Source organism: Metopolophium dirhodum, chromosome 9 (genome assembly GCF_019925205.1).
Source record: "Metopolophium dirhodum isolate CAU chromosome 9, ASM1992520v1, whole genome shotgun sequence".
NCBI lineage: Eukaryota > Metazoa > Arthropoda > Insecta > Hemiptera > Aphididae > Metopolophium > Metopolophium dirhodum.
In genome coordinates this window covers 30,655,267-30,676,388 of record NC_083568.1, presented here as the reverse complement: position 1 = coordinate 30,676,388, position 21,122 = coordinate 30,655,267, and the positions used below count along the sequence as shown (strand labels likewise).

At 28.7% G+C, this 21,122-nt stretch overlaps 2 protein-coding genes and 1 long non-coding RNA gene across 3 annotated transcripts; all 3 read right to left on the bottom strand.

Moving 5' to 3' along the window:
- Positions 1 to 3,058: 3,058 nt before the first annotated feature.
- Positions 3,059 to 3,844, bottom strand: LOC132953064 (putative nuclease HARBI1). The gene has a single exon (XM_061025611.1). The coding sequence runs from the start codon at positions 3,842 to 3,844 to the stop codon at positions 3,059 to 3,061; it is 786 nt and encodes a 261-aa protein (XP_060881594.1).
- Positions 3,845 to 4,376: 532 nt separating this feature from the next.
- Positions 4,377 to 6,052, bottom strand: LOC132952874 (uncharacterized). The gene is made up of 2 exons (XM_061025354.1): positions 5,453 to 6,052; positions 4,377 to 4,871 (listed from the first exon to the last, which is right to left on the bottom strand). The coding sequence occupies exons 1-2, from the start codon at positions 5,761 to 5,763 to the stop codon at positions 4,832 to 4,834; spliced, it is 351 nt and encodes a 116-aa protein (XP_060881337.1). The 5' UTR covers positions 5,764 to 6,052; the 3' UTR covers positions 4,377 to 4,831.
- Positions 6,053 to 12,962: 6,910 nt separating this feature from the next.
- Positions 12,963 to 17,563, bottom strand: LOC132952266 (uncharacterized). The gene is made up of 4 exons (XR_009665456.1): positions 16,812 to 17,563; positions 16,303 to 16,439; positions 14,517 to 14,609; positions 12,963 to 13,088 (listed from the first exon to the last, which is right to left on the bottom strand). It is a non-coding gene; the product is annotated as an uncharacterized LOC132952266 (long non-coding RNA).
- Positions 17,564 to 21,122: the final 3,559 nt, after the last annotated feature.

Genomic DNA, 21,122 nt, shown 5'->3' with positions numbered 1-21,122 from the left:
GCGGCATATCCATTAAAAAATACGGACGCGGTGACAATCGCTAAAACGTTCGTAGAAAAATGTGTATGTTATTTCGGAATTCCTACAAATATTTTAAGTGACCAAGGTTCAAATTTTTTATCGTCCTTATTCAAACAAATTTGCAAATTATTAAAAATTAATAAAATGCAAACAACAGTTTATTCGCCGATGACAAACGGTTCTTTAGAGCGTAGTCACAAGACTTTGAAAGAGTATTTAAGAAACTTTAGTGATGAAAAAACGGAAAATTGGTGCGAAATGTTGAGTTATGCTATGTACATGTATAACACGAAACCTCACACAGCGCATAAGTTTACACCGTATGAGTTAGTGTTTGGTATTCAGCCAATTGTTCCTTCTAGCTTTTTGAAACCACCATCGACAGGGTACAGTTATTGTGATTACGTAAGTGATTTGAGGACACGGATGCAGGAAGCGAGACAGATGGCGAAAAAACATTTAATTGAAGCGAAAATAAAATCGAAATCTATTTATGACAAACATATTAATCCAATTGAATTAGAGATAGGCGATATAGTACTTATGAAAAATATGAAAAAGAAAAATAAGTTAGAACCAAATTGGATAGGTCCGTATGAAATAGTAGAAGTACATCTACTGTGCTCCGTTATCTAATGTTTATCTCTATATTCATTGTATTGGTTATACTACTTTAATAACAACGTATTTAGCCTTCATAGTTATATTTTATAGTACTAAATACTACTAATCTTTCCTGATAAAGTAATAATGCCCTGTGCAATCTGTAATCAAGGGGTTTCCCCGGCCAAATTATTAAACTGCAGTATTTGTAAGATGAATTTTCATTCTACGTGCATAACTAAATCTCAAGATGGCTTAAAAAAACCTATTCTAAATAAAGATTGGAAATGTGATAATTGTATACTGAAGATAACTCCAGATCACAGGAACCATGATAAGAGTGATGTAAATAAAGACGACATAAAAAATATTAAAATAAATTTAAATAACATTTCTTTCAAATTAGATACTTTGTCGGATTCAATTGACAAAATTGACTCAATCAAAAAATCAATTTCATTTATATCTTCTAAGGTTAATGAATTTAATGTGAAATTTGAGACTATCTTGTCTAAGTTAAAAACCCATGAAAAAAAAAATATTGAACTTGAAAAAAAGTGTGCATTATTGGAACGTGAAATATTATCACTCAGTAGGAATGCGAACACTCTAGAACAACAAAATTTAGCTAACAACATGGAAATTACTGGCATTCCGAAAACTGAAAACGAATCTTTAATTTAAATTGTTAATTGTATATCCAAAGTTTTAAACATAAAAGTTGAACCAAATGAAATTGTAAGTTCCTATCGCACTAAAACTACAAAAAAATCGGGTAGCAATGTAGTAATATGTTTTGCAAATAAAAATAAAAAAGACGAAATTATTAATATGATGAAAAAACGTTCAAAAATTGATAAAAAACCGTTACTTGCTTGTGATTTATCGACTAAATTCTCTAAACAAAGAGTCTTCATAAATAATCAACTGTCCTATAACAATAAGAAACTTCGCTGGTTGGCTAAGCTGGTTGGAACTCAATATGATTTCAAATATACTTGGGCAAATTCGAGTGGTGTTTTTATGAGAAAAAGTGATGGTCAAGTTGGAGTTAAAACTACTACTTCTCATCAATTAATGGATTTAGATACTGATAAGAAAATAAGTGAGTTATGGATGTGATTGTAATTATTTTAAATGTAACTTTATTTCATAATGATTAACAATTTAAATAACCTATTACATGAATTAAAAGATATAAATAATGTTCAAACCGTAAATATTGATAGTTTAGAAAATAAATATTTCTATGTAAATAGTCTTTCCATTTTTAGTATGAATATTAGAAGTCTGAAAGCTAATATTGATAAACTGTTATTATTGTTAAATTCTATTAATCATAGTTTTGATGTTATTGTGTTGAGCGAGACTTGGCTGGATGAAGATATTAATTTTATGATTAACGGTTATGAATCTATACATTCACTCTGCAAACTAAATAAATGAGATGGATTATCAATATTTGTAAGTAACGTATGTAAAATTAAAAATGTCCGAAAACATATTATATCTAATTGTAATTCTATTGAAAAAAGAATAAAGGCAATTCCTTATTTTATCTGACCGTTCTATATAGATCACCTAGTAATGTTTTGGAAGATTTTTTGTTTTCTCTGAATGATTATTTATCACAATATATTCAAAATGTTAATCAAATCTTGTGTGGTGATATTAATATTGATATATTATTAAATAATATTGAAACTGTTGATTATTTGAATACCTTAGGCCGGGCGCACACTGATAGAGCAAAACTGTTTCGAGCTGCTTGGAGTAGCTCGGAGCTGTTTGTAGGCAATTATAACATATGTAAAGTAAGTGACGCGCGCACACTAATCAGTCAACATCAACACACGACAAGACAAAACGAAGCATGATCGGTCTTGTTCGGTCTGGTTCTATTTTTTCTCCGAGCAAAATACGAAAATGTTAAGTAATCGTATAAAATAGTTTATTATACGAATAGCTTACAACTGAACACTATCGTTATTTTGGTGTCACATAGATTTTTATGATTTTACTTGATACTTCTCATACTATACTTCATAAATATTTCATAATTATACTTCATAATTATTTTAAAATGGGATGCGATCCAGAAAAATTGATAAATCTTGTTTTTTTAAGAAGATCTATTTACGATTTTACCGATAAAGAGCATAGCAATAGAATCATCCAAGACAGATTATGGAATGAAATCAGCACAGAAATGGAAACATCAGGTTAGTTAATATAAATATAAAAATAAAATTATTTTATTTTTTACATGATGACTACGTAGTGTATTTCTATATTTATGTATCTGTAATATAAATCAAAATTAAATCAATAGTCAAACTATTTATACATTTACATTTTTGAGCTATTTAAAACTATAGTATTATAATATTCTAGTTGATTAATTTTAAAATTTAAAGAAATGTTATATTAAAACTTATAAATTGTACATATTTTGCCATGGAACTGCACCAATGTCTGAATTGAAATAATTCATGAACTTCTCTCGGATATCCATTGCTGCAGTAGATGCCCTATTAATTGGTCTTGATGTAATTTGACTTTGAGCAACCGTTTGGGTTGTTTGAAGTTGAAGTTCATCTTGGATTTCAGATGGAGCCCCTTCTTTATCCATTATTATGTTATGTAAAATACAACACGCCTTTGTGATAATAGTAGCTTTTTCAGGAAAAACTAACATTTTATTTTCTAGAACATTAAATCGTTTCACAAGAATCCCAAATGCACATTCTACTATTCTTCTGGCTCTCGATAAACGATAATTAAAAATTCTTTTTTCATTAGTTAAATTTCTTCTTGGAAAAGGTCTCATTAAGTTTGTTTGCAAAGGATATGCTTCGTCCCCAACAAATACAAACGGAAACTCGTCGTTAATTTGAGGATCAATTTTTTTTGCCTGCGGAATATTTAATTTATTGTTTTTTAATAATTTTCCAAAATTGGATTCTTTAAAAATACCACTATCACTATTTCGTCCATAATCACCGATATCTACAGCTATGAATTTAGCATTAGCATCAACGACAGCTTGAAGTACAATAGAATGAAATCCCTTATAATTATAATATTCTGAACCAGCATTAGGAGGGCATTGTATTGATATATGTTTTCCGTCAATCGCGCCAAGACAATTCGGAAAGTTCCACAGTTCTTCAAAAGCTTTTGCTACTTTTATCCAATGTTCAGTTGTAGGTGGTGGCATATAAGTAGGACATAAAATATCACATATGGCACAACATACGTCACTTATTATTTTTCCAATAGTTGAAGCGCCAAGACGAAAATGATAATGTAAGCGTTTAAAGTGTCCTCCAGAAGCTAAATAGCTGAAAAATAATTACTTATTCTATTATACCTATTTATTATACTAATTTTATTTCACATTTTTGGGAATTTTAGCCATAAATGCTTATTTTATTTTTTACGTCATTTTTAAATTCTGAACGGAGTGATGAATGTTTTGATTTTACAGAGATGTTTGTTTTTTATATGTATGTCCACGATACTAATGAAAATAATGCTTCGATTTTAAATTTTAAATACTTTCTTACCTGAAATGTTCACCAAATATTTATTCGCATCATCTATACATAGTATTAGTATAACAAAATTATATTATTTTATCAAACGATGAATAAAAAATCTTATTTGGTTAGGTTGAGGACAACAATTCATATTTTAATAAAAATATTAAATGAAAAAAAAATCATAATAGAATAAAAAAGTTAGATTTTTTATAAAAATTGGATATTTAAATTTATATATTTTTTTTTAAACCAATACATTCATCGCTCCGCTCAGTCTAAAATATCTATAGATTACAAGTTTTTTGAGATTTTGATGCAGTATATCAAAACTTTAAATGCATAAAACAATAATTAATTAAATATACATTTTCTAGTAGCAGAGTGTAAAACTAAGTGGGCGTGTCTTCGTAATAGTTTTGCAAGAGCTTTACGTGAAGAAAAATCAAAAATATCTGGTTCTGCTGCTTCGAGAAAAAAAAAAGTGGTATTTATTCAATGAAATGTCGTTTTTGTCAAGTTTCATGTTGCAGCACAAGCAAACATCAAGTAATCTGGAAGCATCAGATGATGAAAGTGAGGCAACTGATGAGAAAGGTACAGAAAATCCAAATCTCAATGAGAGCGTAAGTGAAATTGAAAGTGAAGGTACAAATGCTACATGTTTAATTGACAGACAAGAGCTGAGAAGAGTATCTTCTGAACCTGTTTTTAAAAAACCAAAAAAAACTCAAGTTAAAAATTCGACTGTAGAACAAGTTGCAGGGCCTATGATCGAATTTTTACGTTCAAAAACAAATAAAGTCAGCTGTAGAAGATGTTGATTTATTATTTTTTAAAAGTCTTTTGCCCGATTTCAAAAAATTAAATGGAAAAAACCAGCGCCAGTTTAAACAGTTTGTGTTAACAACTTTAAATACATACATAGACAGCCAAGAAGCTCAAGAATCAGTAGGTAATGATAAAGTATCATATGATAATACTACATCAAATGTACCAGTACAGGAATTTCAAAACTACAACTATACTTTCAGTCCACCCGGATATTCATCATCAAATAGCTCAACATACTGATTTTAAATACTTATTAAATTATTAATACTCATCGTATAAATTTAAAAATAAATAATACATTTTAAGTAAATAAATAAAAAATAAAATTTTTAAATAAAAAAAATAATAAATTGTATTGTATAAATTTGTTTTTCACTTACTTCACTTACTTACTTAAGTTTGATTAGTAAATATTTCTAGTATATAATTATAGTATTATTATTTGAACTCACCTCAAGGTTACTAACAATTTTTCAGCAGGAGCTATACTTTGACGAAAATTTGTGTCTTGTGATCTTATTGCCTCTCCAATTTCATTTAATATAAAGTCAAAAGTAGTTGAACTCATGCGAGTGAAATTTTTAAATTTTAACTCATCTTTACGCAATTCAGCCAAAAAATTAAAAATTGTATTATTCTCTGTACGTTTTTTATTTATTTCGTGCACCCAAATTTTACGTTTACGTTTTTTTTCATTTATTTCACTATTTAACAAAAATTGCCACAAAAGCGGTATAACAACATCATCTTCATCAGAGCTCATCTTGACGACTGGTGTAAAACAAAAAATGAAACGGAAATTATTTTGTCTTGTTCGGTTTTGTTTTGTTAGTATGAATGAAATTTGTTCGGAGCGGTTTGAAACAAAATGTTTCGACTAGATCGGAACAGTTTTGCTCTATCAGTGTGCGCCCGGCCTTATATAGCAATAATTTTTACTCTGCTTGTAATAATCCTACCAGAATCAGTAGTCATTCTAATACATGTATTGATCACTTATTTTTAAAAAATGTTAATATTAAAGAAGTATCATCTTATGTGTTACGTAGTAGCATTACTGACCATTTTAGTTTAATATTAAATATTAATATTGACGATTTAAATATTCAGAAAACCATGGCTAGCAATAATTTAAATATTGAATTTAAAACTATTGATTTTAAACATCTGAATATGTTAATTAGAATTGAAAATTGGAATATCCTACTAGATGATAAAAATGTTGATAATTCTATTGATATTTTTATTAATAAAATCAATGATTTAATCTTAGCATCTACAAGTTTTTATAAACATACTAAAATAAGTAATAATAATAAACGGTGCAAGTTAAAACCATGGATTTCTCTAGGTCTTATTACATCTATTAGAGAAAGAGAAAAAATGTATAATAAATTGAGGCGTCAACCTTTTAATACTCATTATAGAAAATGTTATTTTATTTATAGAAATATACTTAATAACTTAATAAAAACTGCTAGAAATGCATACTATAAAACACAAATAGAATTATCTGGCAATAATATTAAAAAAGTGTGGGATCTTATAAAAATAGCTTCGAATACTAAAGTTAATAAACAAATAATCATTAGAGAAATCAATCATGAATCGGGTAGAATTATCAATAACTCTAAAGACATCGCTAATATTTTTAATTCATTTTTGTTAATGTTGGAAGCAATATAGCTTCAAATATTAAAGAGGATGGTTTTATATACAAAACATTTGAGGAACTTAATCATAACTGCCATATTGAAAAATCAATTTTTCTAAGCCCTATTGACCCTATAGAAATAAGTAGTATGATTATGAAATGTAAATATTTTTCATCTTTTTATGAAGGTTTGTTATCTAATACTATTTTGAAAAAAACATCAATTAATATATCATTACTCTTATCTATTCTCTTCAATAAATGCTTTTCCACAGGTGATTTTCCTTCTAGCTTTAAAAAATCAATAGTTATTCTGCTTTATAAAACAGAAGATATAAGAAGTTGTAATAATTATAGACCAATCACTCTTACTTTGACTATCGCTAAGCTTCTAGAAAAATGTATTAAAACCAGACTTGTTAACTTCCTAAATGGACATAAATTTTTTAATGATAATCAATTTGGTTTCAGGAATAATCTATCTACTAATGATGCATTATTTTGTGCTACTAAATTTATATATGACAATCTTGATTTAAAAAAGCATGTTGTTGGTATATTTTTAGACTTGAAAAAAGCTTTTGATTCTGTAGATCATAATTTATTGTTATAAAAACTTGAATCTGTGGTATAAGAGAAGTTCCATTAAAACTATTAGAATCATTTATTAGTAATAGATACCAAAAGGTTAAAATTAATGACGTTTAGAGTGATGACTTATTAGTTAATTATTCTGTACCTCAAGGAACTTTTCTTGGGCCACTACTTTTTATAATATATATTAATGGTTTGCTTAACCTAAATTTAGGACTCTTGTCTGAATAATTTAAAACATGAAGCCAATATAGGTATTAATTTAATTAAGAATTGGCTGGATAATAATTCATTACAACTTAATTTTACCAAATCCAACTTCGTACATTTTAGAATACAAAATAATAATAATAACTTAAACTTTGATAAATTAATTTTACACACTGTTTTTTGTAAAAGAGGAGTAAATAACTGCGTCTGTCCTATAATAAATAAAACATCCTCTGTAAAATATCTAGGTATACATTTTGATGAACTCTTAAAATGGAATGTCCATATAGATAATTTAATAAAGTCAGTTCGAAAATTCTTTTACGTATTTAAATGTTTGAAAAATATTTTAACTGTTAACGTAAAAACAATAGTTTATAAATCTCTAGTGCAATCAATAGTGTCTTATGGTATAGCATTTTAGGGGAACGCTTATCAAACTCATATTAAAAAATTAAATACAACATTGAATTGTCTTGTAAAATATATCTTCAATAAGCCAAGACACTTTCCAACAACTTTATTATATAATGAATGTAAAATCTTAAATGTAAAGTTTCTCCATATAATACATGTTTTTGCGGTTGTTTTTAAATTTACTAACACAATTAGTACTACTACACATAAATATAACACACGATTTGTTAAAGATATTAATTTATCCCTGCCTATATTAAGAACTACTTTTTGTCAGTCAGGACCATATTTTGTGTTTATTAATTTTTGTATTAAATATAAAATTTGCATTCATGAATTTAATAATTTTATACAATTAAGAAGAAAACTTATGTCTTTAGGATTAAATACCTTAGTTTGATTTGAATTGCTTATAGTTTATATTATTTTATTTTTATATTGTAATTTTACTATTACTTTCTTATACTGTTTATTATCTACTTTATTTATTTATTTTTTCTTATGTTATGTTCTTGATATGTTTATTTAATATTGTAATTGCATGAACTCTCACCTTCAGCACAGCCTTTGGCTTTGGAGGTGATCCAACAAAAAATTTGTCTAATAGTAATTTAACTTTTATATATTTTTTGTTAGAGAATTAATAAATATTATTATTATTATTATTACATGAACCGGTAAATGTGTCTATTATGAAAAATAATAAAGTTATACGCGTTCATATGAATCACTTACAATTATTTAAAGAAATAAGCGATTAAATGTTAAAAAAATAATAATAAATAACAAACTATAAAGTAGATAAATAAATATATAAACAATTTAGAAATTAAAATAAGTATAATTTAATAATGGACATCGAAATCAAAGTACTAATCTAGTTATAAATTGTTTTAGGGTTATCATACGTCTGTCTGTTTTACACACACCAACACACGGAACACAGCATGCACTATACAATATTACACACGTGAGCAACCACTCGGGACTTTATTTTGAAAATAAAGGATCCGTCAGGATTATAAACACACAATGGATCTTTGACACATATTTAGACACTACGAAACAATATTGCATTGAAAACGAATTAATTCCATCAAAATCTAGTATTATTCGTCAACATTTTAGAACTGTATTTACCGATTTTCCAACGAAATTTTAGATAAAAGGGCTAACATTTTGAAAACATTGGGACATCCTTCTAAAAGGGGGAGGAGAGGATTAATTAACGGAGTAGGTAATTTAGCAAATATTTTATTCAGAATTTGTGATGATAATTGCGTAGAAGCAAACACGAATAATGTATTACAGTTACAACAATCTGAAAAAAGTGAGTTAAATATTATAAAATCTCAGACGAGAGTCATTAAAGCAGTTATTAAACAATCTGAACAGAGTTATAAGGATACTACGTTCTTACGAAATAAAATCAACGAGTTTATGGCAGATATAAGAAGTTTATCAGATCAATTAATTAATAAAACAAGTGAGATAGATCACAAAACACGAATACATGATTCGTATTTGTTGTTAAATTTACTACTAAGTCAGTATGCATTTGAGACCAATTATATTTCAGAAATGATAAATTTGGCACGGGCAGGTCAAATACACTCGGGAGTGTTATCAATATTGAGGCGTTACGGGAAAGTATGAAGGAGATTAAATTATCATTACCCAAAGGTACATCATTACCTACTACATTACCAAACCTACAAATGAATATTTTACGACCTTTACACCACAACAATTAAACACTTGTAAACAAATACTTAATTACTTTATTTGTTATGCCATACAACCCGTACATTCTAAGAATTCTAATACTAACTGTGAAATGGCGTTATTTACGAAACAAAAGGAGAAAACACAAATGTGTAAATATTTATATTTTGAATTACATGGAAGTATATTCCATAAATTAGAGTTTAAGAACACGCGGCTATATACAGTAGAAAAAGAGAATTTAGTATTAACGTGTGGAGTAGATGAAACTATAGAGTTAGTAGGATCAGGTTTGTTAAGTATTGAAGAACAATGTAAAGGTTATGCCAGTCAAAATATATTACACTCAGTTAAAACAGTTCAAAACTCAAAATTAGTGGATATAATACCAGAAACTAAGATAATTACAGGGGGGCAAACTTTAGAGCAGAATATTACATTTAATATACTAACGTCTAAAAATATGGGGAAAATTGAAAAACTACATGATTTGAATTCTATATCTAGTTCTTTAGATGCCATAAATAGATTCCATATTGATTATCAACTGACGAAACAATCAGTACGAGAAGTACATAGAAATCATAATTATATATTATATAGCATTATAATTTTGTTTGTATTCATGATTATTTGTGCTTTGTTTAAAAAATATTGTATTAATACAACACCACCTCCGACACCGTTACGTGATTACGATCCCGTACATTTTGATACCAGCAAAGTAACTGAGGTATGAAATAAGGTAGAATTATTATATTAATCATTGTATGAAATTATATATTGTAATAGTTTTAGTAGTAAAATTAATATTTTATTTTGTTTACATATAATTTCATTCTAGGGATGGAGGAATGTAATAATCCTCATCATCATTATTATTATTATTATATAAATAAATACTGTTATATCTATATATGCATATATTGTTGTGTATAAGTACTATTATCTAACATTCATTGACTTTGTAAGAATACCAGATATACGGAAAGCGTGTATATGGTTCAGAGGTGATGTCTAGGGTTAGAACTTCATTAGAAATTGTCGGTCATCACATTAACAAGGTGATACCGTTTAGCTTAAATAGGAAAGCCATAGAGATAGTAAAGTAGTTGATTACTGAAGACGACGTGAGTACGTTCATGAATACATCTATTCCAGACGTTTGTTACTTTTAATAAATACACTTTTAGTATACGTAAATTTTTGTGTCTTTATTATTAAACCTCTAATTCAAATTCGAGTGCTGAAGCGGACACGTTACAACAACACGCAATGCTATCATGTTATGTAGAAAAGATAATCAAATTGAAGACCTGCACACTGCCTTAATCATATATGAATCGAGCAACACGTTATTTACAACACTGAGACCAATACTGATAACCAGTGCGCAGTTAACGTTCACACAAGTGATGACGGCCGGTCAGGTTGCTTTGCATTTGAAGAAATGGAAAGTTTGGTTGAATAAGGATCATGTAGACTACAAACAATAATGTTAAGAAATCATGGGAAAAACATTAACTGCGACCACAGTCATCAAGTCACCTAGGGTTGGTATATTTATTAATAAGACTTGAATTTCCATAAAAAAAAACCTGTGATTGTAAACTATGTAGTGTTTTAACTTTTTACATAAATGTGGGGCTACTGTAATATTTATAGAATCTTGAATATACTACATTACTATTTCATAATAGGGTATTCTGTATTTAATAAAAGTATCAACATATATTATATATTATTTTACAGATCGCTAAAAGAAATCCAGTTGTGATAAAAAAAGAGAAAAAATAGAAATAGCTAAATAAGCTTGCTTTAAATTATTGTGCAAAAGCACTAGAATTTTACAAATTGTCTCTTCTACTATGACTAGACCATCTGGACCAATTATGATTTTAAACATAATAAAGATAACTCATTCATCAAGTCACAGATACATTTAACGGGTTTGAATATCGTCTCGTGCCAAGAATTATTCTCGGCAGTGTGACCAAGCGATGACAACAGTACACTGTTTCTTTACATAGCTTTAACAATAGCATTATGTACACGTGAAAACCAAAGGAAAGTTTAGGTGAATACGGATCATGTAGACTACAGACAATTATGTTCAGGAATCTTGGGGAACACATTAACAGCAACCACAATCATCAAGTCATCTAGTGTTGGGTATATTATTTTATACGACATTTGAATCTCCATAAAAAAAACCTATGATTATAAGCCATGTACCGTTTTCACTTTTTAAATTTATGCGGGGCTACTCTAATATTTATAGAATCTTGAACGTAGTACATTATTATTTCATAATAGGGTATTCTGTTTTCTATATCAGTATCTATATATATATATATTATTTTATAGATTGCTAAACAAAAAGCAGTTGTTTTAAAACAAGAGAATATATAAATGAAAAATAAAATGCTTTAATGAGCCTGTTGTTATAACATTTTAAATAATTCAAATACCTGGGAACAATAATTGTGACTCAGAAGTATGTATGTGAATTAGAAATTATTCAATGAAATTAAATGGGAAATAAATTCTTTTTGCAATTTATAATTTAGTTGAAACCTTATGCATTGAAGAAGAACTTTTGAAATCTCGCTCTAGATCAACTTTCAACTTAAGATAGTTCTAAATTAATGTTTATAAGTTCAATGTTTCTTTAATTCATTCAATAATTTTTATATTTCAGGATTTGGAAATTGGGGCTGTGAGATTTATCTTTAATGGACAATTGATTAACAAAGATGGCATACCATCTTCCAATGAATTAATCTTTTTGTTATTTTAGATCATTCAAATGAATTAAAGATAATAAAGCTGATGAACAGTTGTCAATAATAAAAAAACAAATAATAAACTATAGAGGTATGTAAAATATTCTTACTTAAATATAGTGCAAATAATCAACACTAAACTTTTCATTCCGTTGCTTAATCTTCTCACTGTTGTTGGACTGCAATAAAAAGTTTGGTGGGGTACAGTTGTTGAATTGATGTCTGTGTACGTTTTAGTTCAACAAAGATTCACGCAGTGAAAATGCCCATAATGATAGAAGTAGATGGAAATAATAATTTTTTTTTTTTGATTTATCTTGTTTCTAGGAACCTTGTCCACAATGTTGATTTTCTGATACATGACAACTCAAATTTGCTGACTTTCTGTATATAGATTTAATTTATATTATTTTAACATTTATTTTAATACAATAATACAATAGTAAACTATTGCTGAGTGGTGAGCTGACTTTGAAAGTTGATAGATAAGACTGTGAGTGATTTTACGACCTGGCTATAAGTCTTGTGTATCCTTAACCGCCGAAGAGCTCTTGTGATGGCCTGCCGTATATAAGTATATGCTCTTATAATTAATAGAGGTGGTAGTGTTGGTGGCAATATCGCAGTGGTAGATCATGGTTGCAAGTTTGTGTAAAATCTTTCTTCAGATTCAACAAGAGAATTATTTTGAATCCACAATATCTAAAAAAATAAACCAAATAGTAAATATATATTATTATGTGGTAAATAATGGTAAGTAATAAAGTTTATTACAATATACAGTAAATACTATAGGACAGGGGTGCAGGGGGGACATCTTGGGCGAAAACTTCAGGCCAGGAAAATGTATTAATTAGGCCACGTTTCTATGTCTACGTCATAGGTGTAAATATGTGGGTTTGGTGGGGTACTGATCATATGTAATTCCTCCCACCTACAATTTCTTTTATAATTCTTTATCTATCTAACTTTTCAGTTTATATAAGGTATATGTTAGAGGACCACAAAAAGCAGTATATAAATCAGTATTAACATTTTAGAGTAACTCTAGTCCCCTAAATATTTCAAATACCTAGATATGCTTATCTATATATTGTGTATTCTCTTAAATTTTATAAAATTTTCAATTAACAATTACTATGCTTAAAGCTTTTCTAACAATTCCTAATTTATACCGTTAAGGGCTACAAAAACATGTTTTACTGGAAAAACTCTCATGTTCTATAGAATAGTTGGTTTTCGTCCATTTTTATTTTTATTTTTAGGACAACATTTTGAAGGTGTGATCATTCTGATTTTCAAAATTTTAATTATAGAAATTAAAATATGCATTTGAATAATGCGCAATATTTATTATTTTTAAATCGCATCTTTCTAACATTATTTTTAAAAAAATGAAAATTTGGGCTCGTATATTTTTTTCAATACAAAGAAATAATTAATAAACTAATTATTTAAAATAATTATTTCAGGCATCTGTCAGGCCAATAGCCAATAGATAAATCCATCAGGAACTCCCGGTATCCCAGTGGACCAGACCGTCCCTGCAGGGGTGACCAAACCGCACCTCATGTCATACTCATACGGCTTGAATAACTTTTTTAGGCGCAACAGGACATTTAAAAGCAAATTTCCGCCGAAAACAAACATTTTAAAACAAATTCATGGTTAATCTATTTGTAGTAATTGACAAGTTTGTATCAATGAAAAAAAGAAAATTATAAATTTAGCTAATAAAAATATTTTATTTGACTACCAGGTAGGTAGAGCTATCTTTTTTATCAATATTATTTTAAATTATTATCTCAATTTTGGAATATTTTCATTTTATGATTAAATTTAATTTTTATCAATATTGTTTTGTACAATTTAAAATATATGCATATATAATTCACAGTATTTTGTTAATTTTTTATTTGAGGATAATAGTTTATTATTAATAATTGGAATTTATTAGTAATCCTTCCATCAAAATATCGAGCATACCCAGAAAAAATGCTTAGATACGCCACTGAGCACTGGCACCCCGGCTATATTGTTAATAAATTCAAATTCAAATTAAACACATTAGTAGGTACTGACACAATATAATATATTATATTCAAAGTTTATATACAAAATACTTTTTACCTTCATCATCATTAATAAGTTTTTCTTTTTAGTTTACACAAATTTTTCTTCATTGAATAGGTACTTTTCTTTTCCAACCACTGCTGGATTTTCCTATTAAACATAGTATACATTAAATTTATATTTTATTACTTATTACTTTTTCAAAAGATTTAACGTTTACTGAACATATTAACATAACATGTAATAAAGCACTCTGTTTTTGGATTTTTAAAACGTAATTGTTAGGAGTTCAACAATTCTACGTGCTTACCAGTCATTTATTTTTCACTTGTACGGTCTATTCTTGAATACGGGTCTTTGATTTGGAATCCTAATCAAAATTACCTTAATAAAAAATAATAATAGATTCCTATGTATGTTGGTACATAAATGTCGTAAAGATGATCTACCAACAGCAATGATAGCTATAGAATTTAATAGTTTTAATATAGAATCTTTAGAATTCAGAAGGTAATATTCTGATCTGCGTTGGTTATATAACTTGTTAAATTCCAAAATCAACTGTCCAGAAATTCTGTCTTCGATCCCCCTTAATGTACCTAATATCACACTACGCTCCAATCCCACATTTCATATTTCAACACATAAAAAAAAAACTATTGCCTTTACCGATATTAACCCGATATTAATGTTGGGAAATGAACTAGAAACATTTGATTTTTTTTCGACTCACTACTTAGATTAAAAACGTGTCTTAAAACCTTAATAATGAATAACCAATATCACTATCCTACAACACTAATTATTAACTCATATATTATTTGAATGTATCCTTGTAATTATAGTCATCTAACTTATTGTATTTTTGTGCTCTATAGTTACCTACAATTTTTAACTGTTAATATTATATATTTGTATTTACTTTATATTGATTTATATTTCTGTATCTATGATTGTTACTTAACTTGTTCTACTTATTATGTACTCTATGCCCTTAGGCGTTTATAATTAATCAAAAATAAATTAAAATTAAAATAATAACCTACTAAAATAAAGCAACTAAGTAAAAACACAAAATATAATATTTAGATTAAAATGATAGTGAAATATCAATTGATTATTATTTTAGTCATTAATTACTAATTATAGGTAATTATAGGTCTTATGACATTTAAAGGTAAGATTATTATCTAGGCAATCTCATGGGCTTTTTATTATATTTTAATTTTAAAGCGAGTTATTTTAAAATTGTAAATTGTTTGTACATCTTAAAAAACTCATGAATCGCTTTAAAATTAAAATATAATAAAAAGCCAATGGGGTTGCCTAGATAATAATCTTACCTTTAGATTTTTTAAGTGGTAAATTCACTCTAATTTTTAAATTAACGGAGTTACACGTGTTCGGCTGAGCGTAAAATTTGGTATTTTACGCACTTGTAAGACAGAGATAACATATGCGGGTGAGGCGTCCTCTTAATATATTTATATGCCTAGTGATTGTTTTTATAAATAAAATATTTAAAATTGATGGTAATGGAAATAGGTATATTTAAAGTAAGTTGTACACATCATCTAGAAAAGTATATAAATAATAATAGTGTTAAGATTTGTATTGTACCATTCAAAAAGTAACATCAAAAAACTTTGTCAACAAAATTATGATTATTTAAATAATAATTTGTTATGATAAGTAGGTAACCGAAAGCCATTTATACTTTATTTAACAATATTATTGTTTGCATCAATATTTAATGCCCACAAAACGTACCTACCTACTTGTAACACTGCTGTAATCTGCAATAAAAAAATTAAAATTCACAAAATTTCACATAGGTACCTACCATATTTACAAAACTTGATTGTAAGTACTCATAGATAATTTATCTGAATTGGTTTTTACTGGCAAATTTGAGTGCATCGTCCTTTAAATCAATCATTTCTACAAGAACCCATCTCTCTGCTACTCAATTCTGAAATACTAATATTATAGTTAGTTTTAAAGATTATAAATCGGTTCAAAAAACTGCAGTTTTAAGTTATAATATTGAACAATGAACACATTTGTGTTGGGCAATTTAAGCTAGGTAGCAATATTGTTGCATATTGCCTTTCTTAAAAAAAAAAAAAAAACATTTGTATATCATTATTGACTGTAACAATTTCAACAACTTATGAAGAATATACATAACTTTAAGTCACCGCACACTGCAGCAGTGGCGGAAAATTCTCATGTCTAAGCGAGGCAGGTAAATTGTGTCTAGCTGCGTTTTACCGTTATCGTTGCAGTGCATGGGGAACTTTTAGCAATATTATAAAATTGGTTAAGGATGATTGTATGAATATAGCTTACCTCTTTGTTCACAATCTCCGTTGCGTTTTACAGGCATAGAGCATATTGGTATGCAAAAATCCAATTGCAATGTACGGATTGTAGGTACCACTATATTATGGTTGCCAAAGACATTAGACGGTCATTCAACAAGTGGCTGCTCGACTGGAGTAAGCACCGCTGCACTCGGCGGGCGCGACATGTGCAACAATAAAGACTGACTTCGCGCCCGAAGGAAAACAATAACGCCGTGTCCTAGCTGGTTTGCACGCATGCCGGGAAAAACAAAATAGCTTGTATTTCGCCGCATGCGGGCAACGCATTGCGTACAGAACAGCATGGTCATTGGTCAGTAGGTATATAAAACGCCCGCACTAGTTACGACATTACGTACCCGAGAGTTGGTGTTTTTGGGTTTGATGCGTGAACGTCGTAAATAGTCTTGAACAGAATAAACAAAACACAATAGTGGTACAAAATGGCGATTACAACTTTAGTACAGTTTATTGTAGGGGTGGTGGAGGAACGGCCCGCGTAAAACCGCGGCGATACGCGGAGTTCGGACCACGGCGACTTTGTTCTGCGGCGAATCGAACGAACTGGTCCAGGGTCGTGCGCGACGATACAAAATAGCGACTTATAAAAAAATCTGTCTCACGAAAGAAAGTAACCGCGTCTCGACGAAATCCGGTCTAGTAGACTCTAACTTGACTATATCCACGGTCAATCCCGCACAGCAGTTTGTAGTACAACCATTTCAATTGGTTAGCCGCGACGATTGACGGTCATGGAAGCGAGTAAACACGGGTGGTGCCTAAACGGCGGCGACGCGAACCGATCGGTCTCCTCCGTGATACATCGATGTACCGATAGAGCGCGCGGAGCGTTCACGGCGGTCCGGCGTCGGATCGTAGCTCGGTCTACATTCGTGGGCCAGACTAGTCATGAGTCATGACCAAATTGTGAGATAAGTATGATCACAATGCTGTGATACGCATACCACCTTTGCCATATTATGTCTATCGCGTAGTTATCCGCTCACATAACATCCTATAGACCACGGTGTAACTATAACAATATGCTGGTTAGTTATATCCACAGATATCTATACAGTACCTATGTCCCAAAAGTCCCGTATCATCCTTAGTTTCTCCATGGAAAATCAATATATTTAAATTCTGTTTTTTTTTTTACAGTATTAAGTATGAAAATTCTGATTGAATAGCGTAAGTTTCGATTTTTTATTAGGTAATTAAGTTTTTTAATATCCAAGATAGCCGTTTTGATGATCATATTTTTTAAAACAGATCAAAAAAAAAAATAAATTTTAAAATTTAATGAAAACCGACCAAGTTAGAGTACTATTATTTTTAATTTTTAAGAATAATAGTGATGTTACCTATGCATACAGCATAAGCAAAATATAATTCGCATGCTCTAATTAAAAATTGGAACGCTGATTTTTTTTTATGACAATCTAATTATTATAGTGAAAGCTTTTAGTTATAAGATTATAAAGGTGGGTAAGTGGATGTCGCTCTGCTATACAGTAGGTTACAAGTTGGTCACTGTAATGGATGGTGTTAAATTTGAATTCAATGATACAGTATCATTGTATAAGAAAAACGATTCTGAGCGAAAACGGTCAGTCAGCCTATGATATTACTAAGTATATTTGATGATATTATTGTGAATAAAGTAATTTATATATTTACCTATTTACGTGAGTAGGGTAAAAAAGAGAGTTCTGGAATGTCCTGATGGCACAACCCGTGAAGCCCGTTGCACAACCCACATACATCTATACATCTCTACAACACCTCTGCAGTGCATGAACCCATGGGTGTAGAAATGTATAGCTGTATGTGGGTTGTGCAACGGGCTTCACGGGTTGTGCCATCAGGTATAGGGTTGTGCCAGCAGGTTGTGGTTCCAGAACTCTCTTTTTTACCCTACTTACGTGGAACCTTGTTTTAAATTTTTAATCCTTAGCTACAAAAGTTGAACATTTTATACATTTTTAATAACAAAATAATTATTAAATTTTGTCAAATTTTTCACGCTTTTTTACCCAATAAATAAAATTTTATTGATATTTATAGAAAAAAAAACTAAAAAAATTGAAAACTGACAATGTCCGTAAACAGCTCAAAAAGAGTAAAAATATTTTCAAGATTGTATGGTGTATAGAAAATGAAAATATAAACATTCAGTAAAATTTCCATGTATCTGCAGTAATTCGTTTATGAATAACAACAAAATAGCAATATCGTTACATGAGAAATCGAGTGAATATCAAATGTTGTAAAAATATGAATTTTAAATGCTCATAATAATTTAATTTGACTTTCTTGACTTTTTTTTTGATAAAAGTAGACAAACTTATGGATAATCTTGTATACATTTTCAAATCTTACATTTAAAAATAAAAATTACAATAAAATACAAAATAATTTGCTAATTTTCGTGATTTTTCGTATTTTGTCAATATTGGAACTTTAAATGCTTATAAATAAAAACTGTGACTAAGGATTCTTAATATTTTTCAAATGTCATTGTAACAATAAAGTAGGAGCCTTGTATTAAATTTTCTAGCTTTTTTACCCAACAAATAAAATTTTATTGATATTTATAGAAAAAAAAACTAAAAAAAATGGAAACTCAAAATGTTTGTAAACAGCTCGAAAAGAGTCAAAATATTTTCAAAATTATATGGTGTATAGAAAATGCTAATATAAACATTCAGTCAAAATTGCATGTACCTACAGTCATTTGTTTTAGAGTTACACCAAAAACTAAAATCGATTTTCTCGAAAACAGATTTTGCGTAAAAATTCCCGATTTTCCTTAATTTTTCTTTTGTTTTTCACGTCGCTTTTGAAAACAACTAGGAAATTTTTACTTTTGAATCCCCAAAGTACCAACTAGATTTCACTTTCCTATCAGAAAAGATACTGTAGAAGAAAATACAAGCACTTAAACTGTCCTAAAAGGTGATAACAAACACAAAAAAAATAAAAATAAAAATAAAATAAAAAATAAAAAAAACACACATCATTGTAAAATCAATACATTCATCGCTTCACTCAGAATCTAAAATTTCAATTTTTATTATAGCTGATATTTTGTATGTCAAAATTTATAATAATTCCAAAAGAAATAATTGTTTTTTCATTTTAATAATAAAATAATATCAAATCTGACAAAGCTAATACACAACTTAAGTTTTGATTTTAATAGAAATAACAATAGCTGTGTCTTATCGTTTACTGAACAGTGAAACTGGTTATCTAGTTTTTAAGTATTTTAATTATCATGAAGTGAACGAGTGAACCTAAAATTACGAAATAGCACAAATATCCGTAGCGCTCTGGTCCAGTCCAGTTATTAATGTAATTTATGCATATCTAATTTTTGTAAATTATCATTAAAATAATTCACTTGTGGTCTTTCTTTATAGCTATTAGTGTCGTACGTATAGTTTTACTATCGTCGTTAGCTATAACTTTTTTGTTTTGTACCTATTTTGTTTAATATTTAAAAATGATTCATAGTTCATACTTTTTCAGTACATGAGTACATCGACATGTTGAAATGTTACTACCGAAACAACGAAAGTAATAGGCAAGCGGCTTATAGCTATGGAACGAGTATCCCGATCGTAAGCATCCATCGTTCAATATTATCAACAGATTAATGTCTTGATTTTTAGAAACAGGTAAAATTGCGTTAACCTCGTGTTACAATAATGTTGTAAATAATTTTTTCTTAACTTTCTAAATTTTATAGTTATTCATCGTGTTCATTACGCGATCTCCATAGTATCTTAGCATTGAAGAAAATATTAAAAATATTTTACCTGAGACATAAAAAAATGTTATAAGTATGCTTAGGTCCAAAAACCGTAACTCCATGCTACGAACAATGGTGGTCACTTCGAACATTGTTAAATAAAATGTAATGAATTATTTTTGATTTCATGTATTTTAATTTTTTTTTTAGATTTTCTCGGTAGTTTGAATAACCAATCCGGCCCTGAGTTAAGAGGACTCGATACCCGCATGTGTGGTCTTTGTCTGACAAATGCGTAACATACCAAATTTTACACTTAGCAGAACACGTGTAACCCCGTTAATTTAAAAATTAGAGTGAATTGACCTCTTATAAAATCTAAAGGTAAGATTATTATCTAGGCAACCTCATGGGCTTTTTATTATATTTTAACTTAAAAGCGAGTTATGAGTATTTTAAGATGTACAAACAATTTACAATTTTAAAATACTCATAACTCGCTTTAAAATTAAAATATAATAAAAAGCCTATGAGGTTGCC

What these genes read in the sequence shown, in the direction of transcription:
- LOC132953064 (XM_061025611.1), bottom strand. Translation starts at nt 3,844, where the DNA reads ATGCCACCACCTACAACTGAACATTGGATAAAAGTAGCAAAAGCTTTT.
- LOC132952874 (XM_061025354.1), bottom strand. Translation starts at nt 5,763, where the DNA reads ATGAGCTCTGATGAAGATGATGTTGTTATACCGCTTTTGTGGCAATTT. An exon ending in AAATTGTTAGTAACCTTGAG is followed by an intron (nt 4,872 to 5,452) that starts GTGAGTTCAAAT and finishes TTTTAAAAACAG; the next exon opens with GTTCAGAAGATACTCTTCTC.